General features: G+C 36.3%; 1 protein-coding gene across 4 annotated transcripts; it reads left to right on the top strand.

Moving 5' to 3' along the window:
- Window positions 1–2,872: 2,872 nt before the first annotated feature.
- LOC112464417 lies at window positions 2,873–17,776 on the top strand. 4 transcript variants are annotated; one of them, XR_003041921.1, is made up of 3 exons: window positions 2,873–3,500; window positions 11,092–12,170; window positions 15,067–17,776. XR_003041921.1 is itself a non-coding variant. In XM_025031391.1 (2 exons), the coding sequence occupies exons 1-2, from the start codon at window positions 3,393–3,395 to the stop codon at window positions 11,377–11,379; spliced, it is 396 nt and encodes a 131-aa protein (XP_024887159.1). In that variant the 5' UTR covers window positions 2,873–3,392; the 3' UTR covers window positions 11,380–17,776. The 4 variants fall into 4 exon arrangements, 1 of the variants encoding a protein (XP_024887159.1); XR_003041919.1 differs by having other exon boundaries at window positions 13,038–17,776; XR_003041918.1 differs by having other exon boundaries at window positions 12,371–17,776.
- The last annotated feature ends 4,426 nt before the right edge of the window (window positions 17,777–22,202 follow it).

Genomic DNA, 22,202 nt, shown 5'->3' with positions numbered 1-22,202 from the left:
TGCAACTTATCATGTCTTTTGCTTATGATATTTTTTCTACGATTACAATAATTACTAAATATAATAAAAGGTAATTTATTAAAGTATTTAATACAGTTGCTATATATTTGTAGAAATAAATAAATTGTATCTCGAGCTATTTCTGCGATGTCAAATCAGTCAAATAACAGTTTTTTCAAGATAATCATTATTCTTTATTTAAATTGCAATATCATAGCGTGATTCGCATTCTATGTCTGACTCATCAATTTTAATTATATCTTACCAAAGAAACTTCGCTACTGAAAAGGCTCCTTTAAACAAGGAGAAAGCTTCAAACTTAATTTGCTTTTTATAACAAGTAATTTATCTCACAATAGGAATACGAACGATAAGAAAACAGCCTCGTTACTGCAGATACTCTTGGTTTATTGATTAATTCAGTAATCAGCCAAGTTATCTGGAATAATATGACTGTTTTCTTTGAGTTGATAATTTAAAATCTCTTTTACTTAACAATACCTATCTCGATCTGCTGACAAAGCTTGATTCTGACGCAACTTACGTTTCTTCGCACGACGATGAGCTGTCAATAAAAGTGCATTGAGGCAACTCGTGACCGATGACGATCTCAGGCAGAGCACGTGGGGCAACGTAGAGCTCGCCGGTAACCGATTATCGCCGAGCACGTGCGACACGGCAATGCGGAGAACTAGTGTGAACAGATCGTAGCAAATATACCGGTTTCCCTTGAGCAGAATCGGCTGCACAGGCGCATCGAACGAGAGCGGAGCGAGCTTGTCAGAGCGATATGTCGTCCTTGCTGAGAATCTCAGGCCTCGTAGCAAGGTCGATTACGCGTGTCTCTGATCGCCGCTTCACCGAGCCGCCTCGTCCGATCATTATCGACGAAGCTTTCTCGCCTATAGTCGTGACAAAAGCGCAGAGTCGTGGGGGCTCGTACCGTTCACATTTCACGGTTACGTGATTAGGGCGAAGATATGAATCTAATCGACGCTAGGACGTCGTTAAATTAACACTAACGAAACGCGACGGTTGTCGAGATTGACTGTCGCGTGATAATAAAGATGTAAGTAAACGAGCTAGCATTAAAGTTTAGATGTTGCGACCGCTTATCGAAGTCGGACGGCTCGCTGGTTGCTAACATGTGCATGCGTTCGTCTTTGAAGCTGCGTAGCTGAATGGAAATGTGAGAGGGATTGCCGTTAACGATTTCAGCTTACGCACGCCGACGCTAAACGAAGACGAATGGATTTTCTCGGTAGGCAGGTCTACGCGCGGAACGTCACGTAACCGAACGGACTTAACGACGTTAATTTCAACGTATCGCGACACATGTGCTAAGATGACGAGCCGAGGCACATTAAGATTTGCCTGATTCGAAATCTTCGAAAGTCGTACGCGTCGGAATGGATAACAGCTAGGATGTATCAATAACGCGCGGTATGATTCCGCGTAATAACGATTGTGTGTTATACAATACCGCGAAATCAGGTGGATTCTTTCGTAGCTCGAATTACTTGGTATCTATCTACGAATAGCCTTTTTCCTTCGATCTATACGTAATAATAAAGATTATGTCAAAAGACAAACACGCTCGTATATATGACGAATACATTAATGCTGAATTGGATATATCTGAGAAATTTCATGAAAGTAATAAACAAATTATTTTTAATAAAATAGCTAATTAAACGATTAACAACAGAAATAATTAAAATAAAATTAGAAGAAATTAAAATTAATCTTCTCCCTTTCTCTCTTTCTCTTTTCGCAATCTCGCAAAATCTGATGTCAGCTGGCTGGTGCGCTCTGCAGTAACCAAATGGCATCAATGGCGATCTGAGCGCACCTCTAAGAACCTGTAGTTGATACGGGCACAAGTACCGCTTTCCAAGTTATTACATTGTTAAATTTACGTGAAAATCCTTGTACACGGGAAATCTCGAGATTTTTAAAGTCTTTTTTTCTCTCTGCGGTAACACAAGCTCACGTTTTCACGCCAAACCGTGTACATGATATCGTGTTAAAACTTACAGTAAACGACCGTTTCGGCCAAACAAATTCAACCGAACATCGACCAATGACATAATGTGCGCCTTTAAATAGAGAGATAAAAGCTATAGTGCTGTGTAAATATTTTAAAAAATTTGACTTACACCCCTATGGCTTTTACCCCTCCAAATAAAAAAAACAATTATACTGAAGATATACAAAATAGAAAACAATAGACGTTTATCTTGTACACGTAAGTGAATCGCGCGTACCTATCATTAATCTATATTGTAAATGTGTACTTGGCGCCTTTTTTTACCTGTTTTAAAAATTACATTTAGGTACGTGGTATCATTAACAAAACAATATTTTCACAAGTTTGAACTATTCAGTATATCCGCTGTGATCTACTTTTCATTAAAAAGTACTCAAACATAAATCGACTCAAACATAAATTACACGAGAAAAAAGGCTCAGAAAGGCTTTATCCAAGAATCGTTACGTTTCTTCGATTAGTAAAAACGTACGCTAACATTTATATATTGACCCGCTAACTTAATCTTTCTTTAGCAGAACGTCAATTTTTTTAAGAAAACTTACAGAGCAACCAATTTTTTCTTCTTTGGCAACTTTTTAGCAACAAATGAGCAACAAATATTAGTTAGAATTAGTTCTTTATAATTTGTTCCGCTAACTAATAAGACGTCGCGCCGCCAAAAATTAAATCCGGTTCGTCACCACGCCGCTGTGTGTATCAACATTGAAAAATCAATGGTAACTCGTGACGTAGGTGTCCCGCCTCAACAGCAGCCAATGGATGCGCTCGTCCGTTCCCACCAGTCTCCGTCACGACTCGCGAGACCCTCGCTCGTCCACGCGCCGGACCGGCGTGCTTATTCCGTAGCGAACTGCCGCATTGTACGGACGTGAAGTTCAGAAACGAATTGCCGGAATAGGCGAATACGCCGTATATAGCTAAACGAAACGAACAGAGAAAAGAAAGACGCACGCACACATCGCAAACGCACTTGTGCAAGCGCGACGTGTATTAACTTTTTCCAGTTCGATCTGCAGGACGTAACGGTCGTCGTCACGGACGTCAACGTCGTCAGCATCGTCAACGTGAATCGACATCGCTCGCGATTAATCACGAAGCGGAATTGTGCGATCGCGAATCAGCGTCGAGAATCCGAACAAAAACCTGCCGACACGTCAGTGTAAAGATCGGCCTTCTCTCTCATTCTCGCATAGCAAGGTGTCAAAACTTTCTAGAAAAGGAGAAGTCAGGATAAGCTACGAGAAGCTACGAGAGCGACAGAGAAAGAAGAAGGTAAAGGGAGGGACGAGCCGACCGAGCAGACGTGTGAAACGGAGACGGGACAATAAAAGCCGACGAGATGGCGTTTATGATGCCCGTGGTGAAAAACGAATGGGACATTTACAAGACTAATCGGAATCGGCGGTCGTCCGAGTGCTCGAATCCGCAGGCCTGTCGCAGCCGGAAGGTGAGTGAATTGACGTTTACTTTACACGGTGCGGCGTTTTTTCAAATACGCTTCGAGTGACCGAACGCTCTCTCGACTGACGTGAGTGAGGCAGGTGGAAAATTGCGGGACCGTTAAGACGCGCATATGTCATCATCATTTATGTTTAAATTTCCGTGCCTCTATTTACGATACAAAGTAGGTAGAAATGTAAAACGGGTAACTTATTCATTATACAGGCGCCACTTTCAATTTTTTTTCTACTTGAAAATTCATCGATTTAACCTATTTATGCTATTTGTTGAAATAATGATAATTAAATATATTTATTTTAAAAGTGACGTCCGTATAATGAATAAGTACATGAAACGAAATTGACATTAAATAGTAGAACTCTCTCTTGAGAAATATAAAATTGCTAAAAGTCTAACAAATGTTGTCGTTTCGCAAAGCGCTATAGTTGAAAAACGCTGTACCAAATATAAAAAAAGTACTCTAATGTAGGCAATTATGTGCATTATTGGCAATATATTTAAAACACGAAGATGATTCTTCGAGAAAATTAGTATAAAAATTATAATATCACGCTATCACGGATAAGAAAATTAACATATACGGTATTAGACAATGGACGCGAAAGAAAATCGCGTACGACTTTGTGCACGACTTTTTTTCGTTTCGTATTGAAAAGAATAGGAGTTTAATCTTTTCATTCGTATCGTACGAACCGTTGCATAACATAGTGATACAAGCCGCCGAAAAAAGATCGGATGTTGATAAACATTAATTATGGTGCGTGATTGTTTCAACGCGTCACAAAATTTCGAAGCTCTCCAAGGCGATTTTAATATTTGCAAGATATTATACTGAATTTAGATAACAAACGGTTGTTGAAACAATCCAGTTCATGTCGACAGAGCGCCAGTGACGTAACTGCGCGTCTTCATTGTTAAGTATGTATATATATTACTTACTTTAATCGCTTATCGACGGTAATGTACGACAGAGAGAGAGAGAGAGAGAGAAATAAGTTTGCAAGATAATCTAATCTCTCTCTTGAAAACTTACATGCGTAGTGGGGATACCGTTTTACAAAATTGCAAGAGACGGTGACTTTTAACAATGCTGGCGCCAGCGACCGATTTTGATGCGTCATCCGCATATTATATCGTTGCGCGTATGACCAGCGCAACAGCATTGAAAACGTGCACCGAAAATAATGTCCTTTTAGCCTAAGGAAAATCGTAATGCGCATATTTTTTTGTCGAACGTAGTTTTTACACGATTTTGGGATTGCGGACCGACGCGAAAAAATTGCACAAGGTCTCCGTCGGTCTTCGCAAAATTGTGACATGATGAAAGGACAACGGAGGTGATTTTATTGTAAATCTAAATTTTTGCCAAATAGTTAAATCCAAATTCCGATAAAGACGCGTACTATAAAATCTTCTCAAATCTTCTCAAATCTTCTCAAATCTTTTCACATCAAGATCAGAATAATTGAGAGTATGAGAATTAATTTCGAATTACGTATCTCTAGAACTAAAATTTCGTTAACGTAAAATTAATCTGACAATAACGAGTTTGGCTAGAATAGAAAGATTTCGTACGTATTAACTTGGGATGTTTTGAACTTGTAAAAGTTCTCTTATGGTTTTTAAAATATTAAATTAAATTTTCCGAGTTTACATTAAAGAGAAGTTATCTCTGTCATAGAAATTTTAACCGCGAGAAAGTTTGCGACATATGCCGCAATGGAGATTGATAGCTTCTTCTAAACTTCAACGTCAATCGTTCTCTTCGCGTCCGGCATTCGTCGATAAAATAGCTCGGAAAAAGTCGGGCCTTTTTTTCTCGTGAAATCGTTGCCGTAAAAGATCAACTCGCCGCACTCGGAACCGGTTTCCCCTTGGCGTCGCTAAACGTTCGGCGAAATTGTATTTGCAGACACCGAACAAGCACAGTCAATAATAAGTGACGATCGGAACCACGTGTCCCGGCGGATATGTGCGCCGGCTAGTTTATTTTTATCACGACGTAGGCAGTTATGCGCATAATGTCGAATTGCATACGATACGCGGTTTACTGCGCTCGTAAATGTTATCGCAAATGTCGCCGATGGCATTGCGACTTTTGTATTTATCCGTCATTTACGTATGAAACGAATTTACAGTGTACCGTGACAACGGCAATTACAAATATTAATTAACCCTCCAGTAAGCGCGTGAGAATTTCAAACGTAAAAGAGCGCGTGAGATGTAAATTACATTCCACGTTATTTATTATAACTATAAATATTAAATCAATTAATATTCGTTGTTTTCTGTTTAATATTATTCATTGTTGCACATATCTTAAAGCATATTAACATATTGAAATTTCAATTTTAATGTTTTTTTTTTTTTTTTTAATAATCGGTTCTGTATTAAAATAAGTCTAGAACATTCATAGTTTACAAGTTGTTGTAGGGTGTAAAATTGTAAGATACCCTACGCACCTACGGAGGGTTAACGAGAGTTATACGCGCGGAATTATCATAATCATTAATGCGCCAATAGATACCTATATGAGAAGTTCGGGCAAATAATAATAATATTTTTATTTACCATAGTATTTTCTTATGCAAATGTCACTTATTACTCCGTCTTATTCGAATATCTTATATATGTATATATCTTTGACGGGCATACTTATCCTAAGTAAAAATTTTTTTAAATTCGAAGTCTGAGTAATTGAATATCAGAGAATGAATAAACAAAACAATGACCAAATATTAACTATTACAATTTAATTATAAATTATTTTTAAATAATTTTATAAACAGATTTTATTTATGATATAAATTAAATTCAAGATTAAAGTAATGTCGAGGTAAATTGAGACGTTTATATCATATAGTGATCAGATTTATACGAGAGTGAAATAAATTGTTTGTTCAATCATTTCTAATGGACACAGACGTCCCTATAGGTTTAGAACACCATGTACTTTATACATGTGACGCGGCATTGCGCAAGCTTTGGTCAGTTGGTTTTGCAATGTATCATGCGGTGAACTTTCATACGGTGAGATTCTCAGTTATCAAAAGTCCCTCATCTGTCGATCCATTCATTCATAATCACGTAATACGTAATAAAATATAATAGTGTACATTTATATATCGCGTATTTAATCTTGCTGACAATTAAAATTAATAATCTTTCAAAAGATTGATTATCAATATTGATATCATATAAAACTCGGATAAAATTTGGATTTTCCAAAATTGTTTATGATGTCATATATAATTCTATGAATCATTCGCTGTTAGTTTAAACCAATTAACGTATTTTGACACATTGAAAATCCATATTTAAATATTCTTCAGTCGCATAATTTGTAAGAAATCATTGTGACGAGAGTTTCATTGTTAGTTTTCTATTCTTATGCTCATATTTTAAATCCTTTGATAAATTCTCTACACTTCTTCGTGAAGTAATAACGATAATTTGCTGATAATAATAGAATTTTGTGTTACCTAATGTGTTGCATAATACGCTAGACGTGAAGTTCCCTCATAAAGTTTTTTCTCATTTGCAATAATATTTTAAATTATGATTAGATATAATATTAAGAAAAAAAAACTATTTTGTAAAAAAAATTTAAATTTGTACCTTTTTCATGTAGTTAATGATAGCTTCTTAAAAGACTCGGCGCAAGAATGAAATAATTCCATAACTCTCCAACCGTGAAGAGAATGCTTTATTACGGGAATATTACGGTTTTAACAAGAATCGCGACAAGAGTCATGCGCGAGTGAAAAGAATATTTGCAAGGCACAAGGCGACGAGGTGACATAACTGTTTTCATTTTATGTAAAGTTAACAATCTTCGGTTGCGCCCTGAGTATTTTCGCGATGCCGTTTCTTGAACTTGGCCTGCTACACTTAAAGCGAGGATAAAGTACGAAAGCCGGTGGTTTGTAGATGGAAACGACGCACAAAGGATGATCGGCAAAAAGTGAAGACGCGAATATCATTTTCCCTATCTATTTGTTAAATAAAAGAATCAAGTAAGACGTTTATTTTGAAAGAACCGGCAAATTTGGCAACAGCTGATAAAACAGCAGCTCTCTCGTATCGATATCTAATCTCATCACCTTTCTAATCTAATAAGTCATGTAACACGACAGAATCCGTTTTCAAAATAAACGCTTCGAGCAGGCTGGAAAAACGAAAGACACGCCGCGCACAAAGCTGAGATAACCGATTACCATGAGAATCGAGACGGAAGGACACAATAAAATCACCTCATCTCAATTGCTTCAAGCTTAAATCTACTTTAATGACTTGAGTCCAAATCTATATTATAATCAATATTTTAATAAATTATTCTGAACTTTCCTTTAAAAAATTAATCTCATGTTTCAAATAGAAATATATTTTTGCTGTTAATTCTCATTTTTTTTCGGAATATCTATATATTCGCCTGCAGAAAAGACGCTAAAATAGTAAACAGTTTATCCTTTTGGATCGTAACGCGGAATTTGCATGATAAATACATAATTACATACAAATTGCACAGCATCACATAATTTACAAGCAGGATATTTTGAGACAATCAAAACTTAAAATCGCAATAGCTCTTATAGCTCCAAGGAAATCAATCCTCTATTTATAAATACACGGAGAAAATTTTATATTAAATTTTACTATGCTGTCGCACCAACTGCGGACCATCAAGACGCACAGTTTAAATGCTATAGTCTTATAGTAAAATTTACTATGTCCATAGCATTTAATGCTACGATCATAGCATTCAATGCTATAATTATAGCACTAAATGCTATGGACATAGTAAATTTTACTATAAGACTATAGCATTTAAACTGTGCGTCTTGATGGACCGCAGCTAGTGCGACACCATAGTAATATTTACTATAAAATTTTCTCCGTGTAGGATAGTCAGTAATATATGCGTTCATACATTTTCCCTAATTATATTATCTTTATCATATTGCGCACACGACACACGTAGCTATCGAGGGAATACTACGGGCACGATACTAGCAAGGTTCTCGAAGGCCCTTCAAGATGACGCGGACAGGCCGAGTCATCTTGAATTATTCAGCGCCGAAGTGCGATAAAGATCGGAAAAAGTATCGCGTATCGCGCATATGACGCACGCGTAATACATTCATCGCGCTTACGGCCGCGGCGCGGCGTACGTGCCCTTCTCCACGTACGATCCCCGCTGAACTTGCGACCACGTGCTCGTATTGTCATCACGGTAGGCAGCGGTAAGTGGCCGATTAGGTCAGATTTGTTTCGTGTGTAAGCTTCCCTCCTTTTACACATACACAGTAACAGCAAATGAGATCGAATGACGATAGCTAGTTCACGCAGTGATTCTCATATTCTCTGAAATAGATTTTATTTATCACCAAGAAATTTTATTTTTAAATAAAAAACAAGAATATCTGTTCTTATATTCTAATAAAAATTTAATGAAGCGTTTTTTTTTTAATTTTCTTTATTTTAAAAAACTTTATATTTTCTAAACATGCTAAAATTTCTTAATATTTTGCCATATTACAGTTATCTTCCAAAATTTCTAGTAGACATGTGAGATGCGTAAAGATTATTTGCTAAAATAAATTATTTAAAATTCTCGATGAATATAATCCTTATTCAAATATAATCTTTATTGTCACTGCGACTAACTCGTTCCGTCTACGGCTCCAACCTCACCGAATCTACTCTCGCTGTTGTATTACGTGCGGTTACGCAATCCACATATCACAAGCGAAATGCGACGCAATGTGTACTGATACACGCGCGCAAACGAAGTTTGTTGTCTATAAATGTTTCTCATTTAATCTTACCGCGATCCCTGACTCATATTTATAAAGAACCTCTTATCGAAGCGTTAAAGTGAGATAAAAATAGAAGTATTGAAAATAAGAACAACGATCGATTCGCCGTGTTATCGGTGTATTAGGACAAGTTCAGAACAGGTGTTCGGAACCTGTTTGCCACAGTTCGTTTGTTCAACGATTCATTAATATTCCGAGTTTCACATCGACCGCAATGAATAAATCTATTCTCGTTTAATAATTAACATCTGTGCATAGCTTAAAGTTAATCAATAATAGATAACGTACAGTTTCTTTTCCCCCATTTACAAATGTTGTAACAAATTGCAGAAATAATTGAATTTCTAAATAATTACCTGAGAAAAAAACAAATAATAATTTGACATTATATATTAATTTAATTCTTCAAACAAATCGAAATAATTAATTCCGTAATTAAATGTATTTTGATTATTAATGCCAGCAGTCATACATTTCATTTATTGCCAGCTTTCGGAATTAATTCGAATATGATTTACAGAGATTTTTGGAATATTGTTATCGAAATTTATATGTAAATCTAAATGCATAAATTTACATCTAAATTCAGCATTATTAACAAATTTCTTGGACATTTTTTAGCAGTTCTCCGATATGATCCGCGTAAACAAAAAAAGCTCGACGAAAGTGTGTGCGTGGTTATAATTATAGGCGTTGATATAGCCATATCGCGATAATCCATGCACGTTGCATGGATTAAAAAATGCGCAGTGTACAAACTAACAGCTTCGCGTTATATAATTGGTAATGATTTCTCGTGAGATTGTGTTAATGGCCAGAATGCGTTCTGGCAGTAATAATCGTATCTGTCTCGTACTGCGTACTTGCAACTTTCAATGTCACGTGCTCGAGTTGGCTCTAAATATCGACATGGAAGGACAAAGAGTTGATTAAAAATATCCCGTTCACGCGTTTTTATAACGGTAGAACGCATTATCCGTGACGGAAATTAACTCTTCATTATGTATCATATACAAAACAAAGTTATACATATATATTTTTTTTTTTATATTTAATCGTTATCATACGATAGAGACTAATTGCGAGATATATTAGTCTGTTTATATACAGGGAAAAATAAACATTCTACAGCCAAAAAAAGCACTTAGGTACTTATTTCATTTTATTTCTTTTCATCAACGTACGGCCGAATCCGCGATAATTCAGACACCTGTTAACTTTATCCTTCGTGCGTATAAATAAGCGCGAAATATATTGTTCTGAATAAACTCGGCGCTCGCTCTGTAGAAATTTACTCAGGTAACTGACTGAAAAAGTCGTTTCTTTTTCCTTATTACCATCAATTTAAAAAAAAGAGGTATAATAATTCATATCTCTTCAAGATAGACCGGTTTTAAAATACGTTTCAAATGCTCTATCTAAAATCAGATGTAGCCGATATTTTATTCAATTAAAAAGAGCTCTGTTGGCGTAATTTAATAAGGCAATATTTAGAATTCTAATTCGATGAAGTATATACATGTGACGCATTTGTTTCTTTTAATAACAGTTATTAGTGTTTCAGCTATATATCAAGAAATAAATACATACGTATAAAAGTTATTTATAAAAAGGATCTTTATAAGTTTAATGCTAATAATGCACATGATAAGACAGCGATAACTAAAAACGAGCTGATTACTGTCGTAATCATGGAAAATTTTAGCCAGGAAGTTTTCCTCGTGCTATAATCCGGAACATACATTTTTCTGATCGCAGGTGTCTGAATGTTCCAAGTCGGAGGGTCCGTCATTGTCGACCTCCCCCGGTTCCGATTTTCTCACCTCGCCGGCGCATCGGTCCACGACCTCGCGGCACTTCTCGAGAACGTCCTCGAGGGCGTCCCAGAGCTCTCTTCAGAGCCCGAGCAAGAGCACAGGCACGTCTCCGCCGAAGACCGGCAGCTCAAACTCCCTCAACAAGTTCCATAATCGACTGGTCGACAAGCTAAAGCGCTCGTTGAAGAAGGCGGAAGATTGCGCGGAAGATCAACGGAACCTATCGTGAAACAGTCAAGGGGTTTTGGGCCGGCCGCCCGCGTCCGGCTCGAAACCGATCGAGATCCGACGCACTTCGGCACCCGTTAACGTATCCGAGTCGAGCCGCAACGTGGTGGCACGCTCGTGTCCGGATCGGCCTTCAGCTTGGTAAAGAAGAAAGAAAGGAGGAAGAGATAATAATGACGGAGGAAACGGGGAATGTGTGCGAATACGAGGGAGAAGAATCGAGAGAGAAGAAGATGCACGAATGTATGAAAGAAGAAGGAAGAGAGAAAGTTCGCACACGTTCAGTTCGAAAGCGAGCACGCTCAAGTTTGTTAGCCCAGTACGGACAAGGAAGAGAAGAAGATGGTTGAACGGTCCTCGAGCCGCGTTGTTCGGCTCGCTGGATATCGATAGTCGATCATGTCAAGAATCTTCGCGGGTCGAGAGACTCGATCGAGCGATCGCACGATGGTAGCATTCGAGAGGGCGAAGAGAGCTGCTTGGGACGTTCCTTTTGGACCGCAATATCTGTAAGATGGCATCCAGTTTCGTGACAACGTCGGCGTATAAAGGCCAAACAATATCGATGAGCCAATATCGAGCAAGAATCTGATCTTACGTTCTCTTGGATTTTGAGAATCTGTTTAAGATGGCGAGAGAAAAGAGTGGAGGCAGGAGGAAAGGAGCGAGGAGGACGGAAGAGTCGCAACCGATCGGTCGATCGAAGTGAGAGCGAGGATTTCGGGAAATCATCGAGATTCGAGAGTCGAAGGATAATCGTGAAGGAGGAAGGAGTCGGCGGAAGGAAGCGAGGTACATAATAATAAAACAGGATTACGTATCGAGATCGCACGAATCGCGAATGTTTCGCACGTTGAATGTCGCGGACTCACGGTTAGTCGCGGTTACGGAATAGTCATTTGAGTTGCCAGACCTAAATGTTAAGTTCCTTAATCGCGCGCGTGATTTCTCGTGCGCGTCGCGCTCTATACGTTGTTCTTTTCCTAACGTAGGACGATCGGGAACGAAGATCGAAGAGAGAGAAAGACATTCAGCGGGCGCGAAGGTGTTTCCGGTTTCCGTGGGAAGGACATCATGAAGATGCCCGAAAGAAATTCAAATCTGGTATAAGAATCTGACATAATAATCTGGTATATATAAAATCTGACATAAATTAGTACAAAAATTATTCTAACGTTTTAAAATGTTCCTCTATACCCCCTAATCTTTTCGGCATCTTTCGAGCATCTTTTAGGCATCCTTTTGATGCTGATGCGTTTATTATTTCTTCACTTAAAAATTACCTTCGCGTGGAACACGTTAACCGTGGAAACAGAACCGCATATCTCCAATCGTAACATCCAATTAACTTTCTCGCAACCTAGACTGAAAAGCGTTCTCTAATCAGTATACGTCACGCAAAAAACCGTTAAAGAGGCTCGTACTTTTAGCGCGCTAAGCGCGACTCTGTTCGGTTCCGGTTGCATTATTTATTTGCTTAATTAATACACGAAGTATATATTCGGCATGAAATGAGGACAGAGTCGGCGCAAGATGCGCGGTGCGAATACGGGCCAACGTACAAAAGAGAGAGTCGTTAGCGTAAGAAGCGCCGCGAAAATGTCGTTTTTATCGTAGTGTCAAACAGCAGCGAGGCTCATTCGTTGTTGTTCGAATTAGGTTCGAGTTTGCGTGCCGGAAGCAGCAACGGCAGTTTCTCGCCTTTGCGGGATCGGATTCCTGTCGTGCGGAGGAAGAATACTGCTCGTGTAATTCAGGAGCGCGTATGAATGTGCGCACATGCGCGCGCACTTCGGGTCGGATCATCGAGCGTGCGAAGCCTAAGAGAACCGATATTATTTTCACGTGTGTCTTTCCTGTTCAACGTCGCAAAATTATATTAATTGTATCATACTTAACTACGAGGAGCATCTTTCGCGTAGAACTGATGCGTCGAGTAATGTGCACGAACATCTGAAAAACAGCATCGGTTGATGCAAGTATCATTGCACGGAAACAACTTTGATCGTATTCTGCGGATATAAATAAACTCGAGATACTTGATTGACATTTTTAAATTTCTTCGGAGACATTTCGAGCATGAATCTCTCGCGACTGTTTCTCTAAAGAAAATTAGAAAGGTATCGAACAATTATTGACGCATATCAAGTTATCGAACGATATATTGCTGTTTCTTTCACATTACATGGCGCATGATATGATAGCGTTAAAGTGCACGGCGCGGCCTATGGGGAAGCATGACAGATGCATCCGGTATCATTAACGACGCATTCCTCGGTGCACGCGTGTCGCATTGTAAAAGGCGCGATTCGCGGACGCTATCGTTCCGTAGATTTCGGCTCTTCTCAAATCGCGCGTGGGCCGGGTGAAGATATTTTTTTAAACGAATCGTCACTCCTCGCACGTCATCGAAGATGTACACAACGTTTTCCCCCCGAGGAATTCCTCGCGCGCCCGAGTTACTCGTATCTGTTGTTTCGCGTCGTCTCCACAGACCGCTTGTTAATTTTGTCACATGTAATATATAAATATATATATCTATATAGTGTATTGTTTCGCGTTACAAGTCGAGTCAGTCGGTGAGAAGGAGGTGCGGGAGAGGGACGTGTGCCCCTTGCAGATCACACGTGCAACGAACTTCGAGTGTTACGAGAAAAAAGCTCTATACTTCTGTTATGAAATTTCTCTTGAGAGAAATATATCTTCTTCTTCGCCAAGAATGTGTCATTCCAAAGATATTTTGTTACACGACTTTAATAAATGAGAAAAGTTTCTTTCTTGTGGATTAATCAATTAAATGACAAATACCGAGTAAAACATATCAAAAACAGAAACTATATATTTTAAAATTTGAAAAAATTTAACAGTAATATAAATTTCAATTTATATAATAATACAATACAACTTTTTCAATGATTAAATGATCAAATTAAATTCATTTTCTTGTTAGGACATTGGTTAACACTCGATGTTCTTTGCACTTTACAAAAGTTCCGGTTTTTCCTCGTGATGGGCATAATTTACATGCTTTCTTTCTATCGGTTGCGTATCGGCGATTACGAACTGGGAGCAATTAAGCGATGCCGCGTAACTCTGTGATACCGTAAGCTAAGGTAGAATTTACTCTGCAACGATTAACTGGTTAGAGGAGAGATAGAGATTAGGACGAGATGAACGCTTCGATTCTTCAAAGATCGCAGACCAGCGTTCTTTGAAAACCGAAATGACGAGTTCTTCTATTTGGTTGGGCTGAACAACACGAGGGTGCTCCAATAAGGAGGAGATAAATTTTTTTTCTCAGGAAAGAGAAAGAGCGTTGCTTTTGAATTTTTTCGAGAAAAAAAAACGAAAGAATTCTGACGCACGAGCATTTGAAGTCGTTTACGTCCGTTTTAACGTGTATATAATATTAAGAGTCTGAACTCCGAAAGCGTCTATCGGTTATAATTGTCTAAAAAAAAAAAAGTAACAAGTTATTTATTTTCTGTCAGAATTTCAAACAGATTTTAAAAGTACGATCCACACGGCATAGAATCCGACTTAATTCGATTTAATATAAAAAGTGAAATAATACAAGAAAGAACAGATTAGCATGAACCGATTCGCGCTTTCGGACTCACGTCAAATTTAAAATAAGAGAAAGTTTAGTCGGTAGACGTCACGCGGAAAATTTTGAAAATTTGCGTAGCTCAACCTACATTTCTCTCTTCGGGTACAAACAGCAGGGAGATGAAGATGAAGAAAAGAGGGAGAGGGAGAGAAAGAGAAAGGGAGAGGAAGAAAAAGAAAAAAAAGAGAGGATTGCTTACGTCGGTCGATATGTGCTAAAGCAGATTGAGGATTCATTTTGCGTATGGAGACATGTACCGAATAATTTCCAAAAGTTGCCGCTTTATGTAAGACTGCTTTAGTGAAACAAAAAAGAACACAGAGACAAAAAATAATAATATAAATATCAATAAGTATAGGACAATGTGCCGTGGTGCTGGGCGGAGCATTGGGACACGCGACGTTCAACGGGATCGTATTTAATCCATTTTGCACTTCTATATAAATTGCAGATATATTATATATAATAGATTTATATATAATAATATTATGCCTTCTGGGAAAGCTCCCGTAACGTTACATTAAGTTTACTTTAATGATTAAATTGGAAACTACGATTTTTAAGTTTGAAGCTTTTTGGCACTTGGCTCTACTATGACAAACTTGTCGACAATTGATTAAAACTTGACACGATATTTCTTGCTTATATATTTTTATTTTTTATTTGCATTCGTTGTCTTAACATTTATCTCTTTCGTGACTCGGTACTGCCATTGGTGCAAGCTGGATATCGCGATCCAATTTCGTGCGCGCGCGTTCCCAAGGTTTCGCCGATTAATTCGTACTGATTAAAAAAAGGTGTTATTAGAATTTAGAAATTGATGAGATATAAAATATATACGATCTATTCATTACGGCGGCCTCGGACCGCGGAGTAAACGTGGATTGGGACTTTTCTACGCTCCTTATTAATGAAATATGCATTGAATTTCCTATTAAGCGTGTACAATCCTCACTTTGATTCAAGCTGTTTAATTATGAAAGAGATCTCGAAAGAGATGTATTTTCGTTTAACGCCACGATCTCTCGATCCACTTTCATTCTACGGTCGCAACGCGATTGCAAAGCTATACACGTGCAGAGATATATGTATACATTATATAATATATAGAGAATAAATAATATATATGCATGCATACGCGCGTAATATATGTATACGTATATATATTATTTATTACGCGATGACTTGACTATTTTTTGTATTACTACTACTGTTTTATGGTTATTTGTTATACTTCACACTCGGGACATTTTGAGCGGATTTTTAGCGCGTGTCTGAGGAGAAGACCTTTGCAAGTTTACAGAGCGAGAAACATTTCCCCGTGTCCTTTCTTTCCTCTTTGCAGCATCAATCATTTCGGCAAAGGTTAACACGATATTAAGCTCGCCGCATACTACATATATATGGAAATTATATATATTCTTGTCGATACGCGATGTGAATTCGGAAGAGGATTATAAATGTCCAGAGAGACGAACAGTAATATTTAAATTGTATTTGGTTTTGAGACATTTCATTAAACGAAAATTAATTTATACACCAAAAAAAAAGATTCGTTTCTCGCAAAAGTAATACTTGCGATTACTTCAACGAAGCCCAACGTCGTCGTCGATCACTTAAGTACTTTCTCCTCAGTCATGACGATTGAATATCACTGCCAAAAGCCCACAATTATTAATAAAGCAACAAAAAAGTAGCGTAGAGCGGGACCCGATCGGGGATCCCCCATTCATTTGGCGCGCTCGAATCAAGCCGTCTCATCTGTTCTTCCCCTTCACTCATACACTATCTCTCTACAGTCTACAATGACATATTTATTTTTCGACGGATCGCATATGTGTTGAAGGAGCCCGTTCGCTTTTCTTTTTTCCGTTGGACTTTAGCGCTGACGACGATACCGATTCGTGCCAATGATCGATTATATATATGAATTCTCGAAATCTATCTGGTTTTCTCTGAGCTTTTCTTTGGCAGCGACATAATTACAAAAGCAATATAAAGAAGAAAACTTCGACGAACGAATTAACGTTTATACCAAGCCACGTTTCTGATATTTTTCCTCAGGCAAATAAAAATGTTGAAAAAAATTCCTCTCAGTAAGTCTTGATACAAGTTAGAACGTAGGATTATAATGGTAGACGCTGCAGTGACTCTTATGTAAGTACGTTCGTGTATAAATCGAAAATTAATAATAACCCTGTTCTTTACTGCTTATTGATTCAAACCTCACTCAGTATCGGCTTGACTATTAACGTTGTTTCAATAAGGTTCTTTTTTGTACATCTCTGTTCTTTGTGCCGATGACTGTCCACGATTTGTTTATCCTACGCAAAATGTAAATTTTTAGTTTGACAATTCGCTAGATTTGAATGAGAGGAAATGTTGACGCGAAATCGAAATTCAGACGAAGAATCACTTTCACGAAGATGGAGATAGGTTATCGTATCGTCGTCGAGATCGCTAATTAGTCGCGAATTTTGTAGTCGAAGAGAGATGCGAGCGAAAGCGAGAAGATGCGTGCACATTCCATGCGTAATGATTATGCATATAGGTATAAAGTAATCATCGTTAGAGTTTGATAAGGAGTTTACACACAACACAATACATACACAACATACACACACACACACACATACCCACGCGAAAAATGCGCGCGCGCGCCATATTGCACTGGAAAATTATAAATAAATAATATATCTAAAGTTTTTGAAGCTTACAATAGACCTCGGTTTATCATTATTATGTATCGTGATTTTTATGTCATGTTCAATAAATAAGTTTTAAACTACTTAATTTCCCAATTATTTATTCCTGGAACTACTTGAGCCTATATTCTTATCCTTACTCATAATTATGTATAAGATACTGAAGTATGCAAGTACGCACATGGTATTATTTTGAAAATAAAGACGCAAATAAAAAAATGTTTCAAAATATAATATGAACGAAAATTCAACAATTAATGCAGCAAACAATTAAAATTTTGTGTTGCATTACGCAGCGAACTGAGACGTGTGAAATAAAGGATTTCAAACAGTATTGTTTATCGTATTTATACGGCTTTACGCAACATTATTAAAAAAAAAAAAGAAACAGGAAACAGGAAATATTTAACCACCTGGTTAATAGCTTTTAGAACCTCCATTCAAAGATAATTTTTCTCATCGAAAATGTTATACCTACTATATATATATATATTGCACGTTTACACAATTTTATTTAATGTTATATATTTTTCTATAAGTTTCAAATTAGAATATATTTAAACTCAAGTAAAGTAAACCAAGAGATGATTATGTTATTTATTTTTATTACTAAAGCTAAGTGAATTATCACCAAAAACTTATTTTCAATCGTTAATTATTATTTAACGTAAAATTTCGATTATAGCACAACAAGATGTATTGATATCTATATATTGACGCAACTGTTGTAAGATATACTTTTATAAGATATTGACATTTCTTCTCACATTTTTGTAAGATTAAAATTAAGGTCGTTTTATTCTACAAAATTAGATTGAAATTAGAGTTAGGTACTCTTTATTCGACGAAAATGATAAAATTTAAAGATTAACACGATGTTTTAAATAATATTGAGACTTGTTTTTTTCTTACATTTTCCAAAAATATTAATTTTACATAAGAGATCTTTTAAATAATAAATGAAAGCGAAAAAATAGATACTACCGTGTCTCGTACTTTCTCTTATTTCTCTAGCGTAAACTTTCTTTTCACGGAGTTGCATTTAATGATGCAATGATCTTTCCGGCATTTCGTAAATATTATAAAGCAAGTTCAAATCACTTATATTATTCTTGGATCATAAACTACAGTCCAGACGAAAATAATAACCACTTGTACCGCAAATAATGTAGAACATGTATGTGAACATTATTTAAAAGATATAGTTCACGGTAATGAAAGCAAATGCCGGAATAGTGGCAATAAATTTGTCAGTAACTACCGCTTGCGTAAAATATCGCGTGTCGCAATACTGAAATTTGAGTTTAGCTACGTGGCGTGAATTTATTATTGAGAATCACGCAAGCGAAACTATTAATAAGATAACGTAATGTGCACGAGTGACACAAATCCCGATCATGAAATAAATGGCAGGCAAATACATGATACGCTATTTTCACAAATTAATTTGACTGATACCATCTATAAAGACATATAACACATGTTATTTCAATACAAATCTCATAAATAAGAAAAATGTGTTATTTTCGTTAAAGGAAGTTGCGCCAGGCTGTAGAAAGGATAAACATTTATTTTCTCGTGAAAAGAATAAGAAGAAAGAAACCAATTTTATACCGATTATTTCCTTTTACATTGCAAGATACCTAAGATGAGTTTTCACATTTGTTTCTTATTGTCACTTCCAAATAGTAAAAAAAAATTGCTTTAATATGATGACTCACGCCACTTGAATGCATCAGGAATGAATCAGGAATGAATCAGTCATTGATGTTACTACTGATAACAAGAATTCTTTCCCTCACTATTGCCTTATTATCGCATTACATATCTAATGCAAGTCATGTTTTATAATCTTCGTAGTCTCTTTATAGTCTCATTAAAAGGATGAATTCAAGAAGTGAGCAATCGAGTAATTAGCTCGAACATTGCATATTGTATGTACTCTGATACTCTCTAAATCTGAATCAGTGAACAGTGCTGCGAATCAGTGAATAGTCACTGATTCTCAGTGTAAAGGATGCCCCTGATTCAGAAAAGTAGTACACTGAAAAAAAAATGTTGTAAATTTGACTAAACTCGTTTAGTTGTAGTGATTTGTTTAATGCAAATATTAATATATTTAAATCAAATATACGTGAGTAATATCAAGAAATTCTGAATCTATTTAAATATAATATTTTTTGAATTAACAAATGTTAGTTTGACAGCCCGTGACCGCTGCATTTAGTTGAATCAAATAATATTTCTTTGAATCTACGATTTTTTTTTCTCAGTGTATACTTTACACTGATATCAGTGACTATTCACTGGTTCAGATTTAGAGAGTAAATATGATTAAAAAGATGTTCGGTGATTTTACGCTCTGTATAAATCGTCCTAGCTTGTAATCGGTTATTGTTCTTTGTGATTAAAATCTTTTGTCTCTATTCCGAGATAATAGAAAGACGTTGCGTATAGATTACTCAATTAAGATTACACAAAAAGAAAAGAAAATGCATAACACATTCGACGTCACACGTGCGACGCAATGAATGCGCACACGTCAGTCATTGCAGAACGCCAGGTAAATTCTCTATCCTTTCGTATTGCGAAACGTATACCACGATAATCTCTTATCGTCATGAACGACGCATTCCTTGCGACACAATTTGCGGACGCGAGACGTTCCAATAATCGCGATCAGCGTCGTAACGTCGCATTATTGACGATAAAGCACGTGGCGCAACACAACCGAAATGTCGGAGATATTCAATCGAGATTAACAATGAAAGCTCGATTATCGATGATGATGCAATTCGGATCTCGACTTTTCGCGCGCCTATAAGTGTCGAGAATCGTTAGCAGGCGTTAATTTGTGACGCGTTGCAAGATATCGCGTGACTATTGTGATATCGATACGCGTAAATACGTTGCGCTTTGTCTGCACACAAGTTGCAGAACAATATCTTACAGTTTACACCGACATGTATTTAATAATCTGAATAAAGCAGCGTTGCGACAATATTTCGAAATATTGAAATATTTTAAGCATGAACGCAGCACCAAAAGCAGTTTATTTTTTTTAGCAGTTTATTATTTTATTTAGCAGTTAATTTCGTCAGCGGCAAGATATTCGGTGTCAAAAATTGAAAAATTTGCGACAAATGCTGAGTTACCCCATCAACTTTTCTTTAAAGAAAAGACAACAGAAAATTTATGTGAGAATTTTATAAGTAGAATCTTGTGCGTGTACGTTAATTTAATTTTTATTTTATTTGACAAGATCTTTGTATCAATTTTAAAAACTGATTCAATTTTAAAAACTAACTTATTGTTCGTAGCAGTTCGAAAGAATTGATTTCCATATTTATTATATGGAAATAACTTTTGTATATAGGAACTTTATATCTACGCATACAAAAATTTATTTCTTCAAAAAATTATTCATCAATTCTCATTTTTTTATACTGTACATATATCATAACAGAAATAGAAATTTTCAATTATATTACCATTGTAATAATTCTTAAATATGAATACTTTTTGTTCATTTTTTCCCTTGAGTTTGCCTTTTGTAGAGTTAATAAGAAAAGGAACGTGATTATATACCGCATCGTAACATACATAGAATTGCTTACGCCAATGACTCCACGAATGGAGATTTCCATCGCAAGAGGACTGGCGCCTACTGTGTTATTGTCTGAGTTATTCGCGGGAAATCTGCGTCTGCAATAATACACTAAGAAAAAAATGTTCTGGATATTTAGTAAATATTATATAGTTCGCATACAAGTGTAACTGTATTTATTAAAATGAAGAAAATTTTCCTTTTTATTAGTTTTTTTTTTCTCAATGAATACACATATAGGTACTAATAAAAAAGAAAATTTTCTTCATTTTAGTAAATTTTGTTGACAATTTGGAATTTGTATTATGTTCCCGTACAATTGCGTTATTTGAATAATGATTTTGAGCCGAAAAAATTACGAATATGAATCAAATTTTGAAAGATTGATGTGATATTTTTAATAAAAAATGAATATATCAAAAATTAATTGCAAAAATACACATTATTAAGACTTTTATTTTGATTCTAAAAAATGCGCTTAATAATTCAGATTTTAATTTCTATTATGCATACTCAAATATATACCAGCACATCGGTATATTCAAATTAAGTGAAAGTTAAATTTTGCAGCTACGCGCAAAACATGATTCCCAACAACATACACGCAGAAAATTTTTCTCGAATAATGTAGAATACTCATAATAAAATTTACTAGATTTGCTAGGTTCCGGTAAGATATACGCGTATTCAACCGGAAATTAATATATGACAATAGAAATGTAATAGTTTGATCAGATACATCTTGTAACCTAAAGGTAAATAAATTTGCCATACTAACAAGGAAATATGAGAACAGTAAAAAAAGTCCCATACTAGTATGTGTATATTCGACGTTGTAGCTTGAATTGCCAACTTCACATGTCTTGGATTGAGCGTTGTTTTTTAAGACAGTATAGGAAAAA

This window comes from Temnothorax curvispinosus, unplaced genomic scaffold, assembly GCF_003070985.1.
Source record: "Temnothorax curvispinosus isolate PA1 unplaced genomic scaffold, ASM307098v1 QBEX01001491.1, whole genome shotgun sequence".
Lineage (NCBI taxonomy): Eukaryota > Metazoa > Arthropoda > Insecta > Hymenoptera > Formicidae > Temnothorax > Temnothorax curvispinosus.
Note: the sequence above shows the minus strand (reverse complement) of the source record. Positions and strands in the feature narration are given on the sequence as shown.

Excerpts from the sequence above, each read along its gene's own strand:
- LOC112464417 (XM_025031391.1), top strand. The coding sequence starts at position 3,393 with ATGGCGTTTATGATGCCCGTGGTGAAAAACGAATGGGACATTTACAAG. Across the intron at positions 3,501-11,091 it reads AGGCCTGTCGCAGCCGGAAG|GTGTCTGAATGTTCCAAGTC; the intron begins GTGAGTGAATTG and ends TTCTGATCGCAG.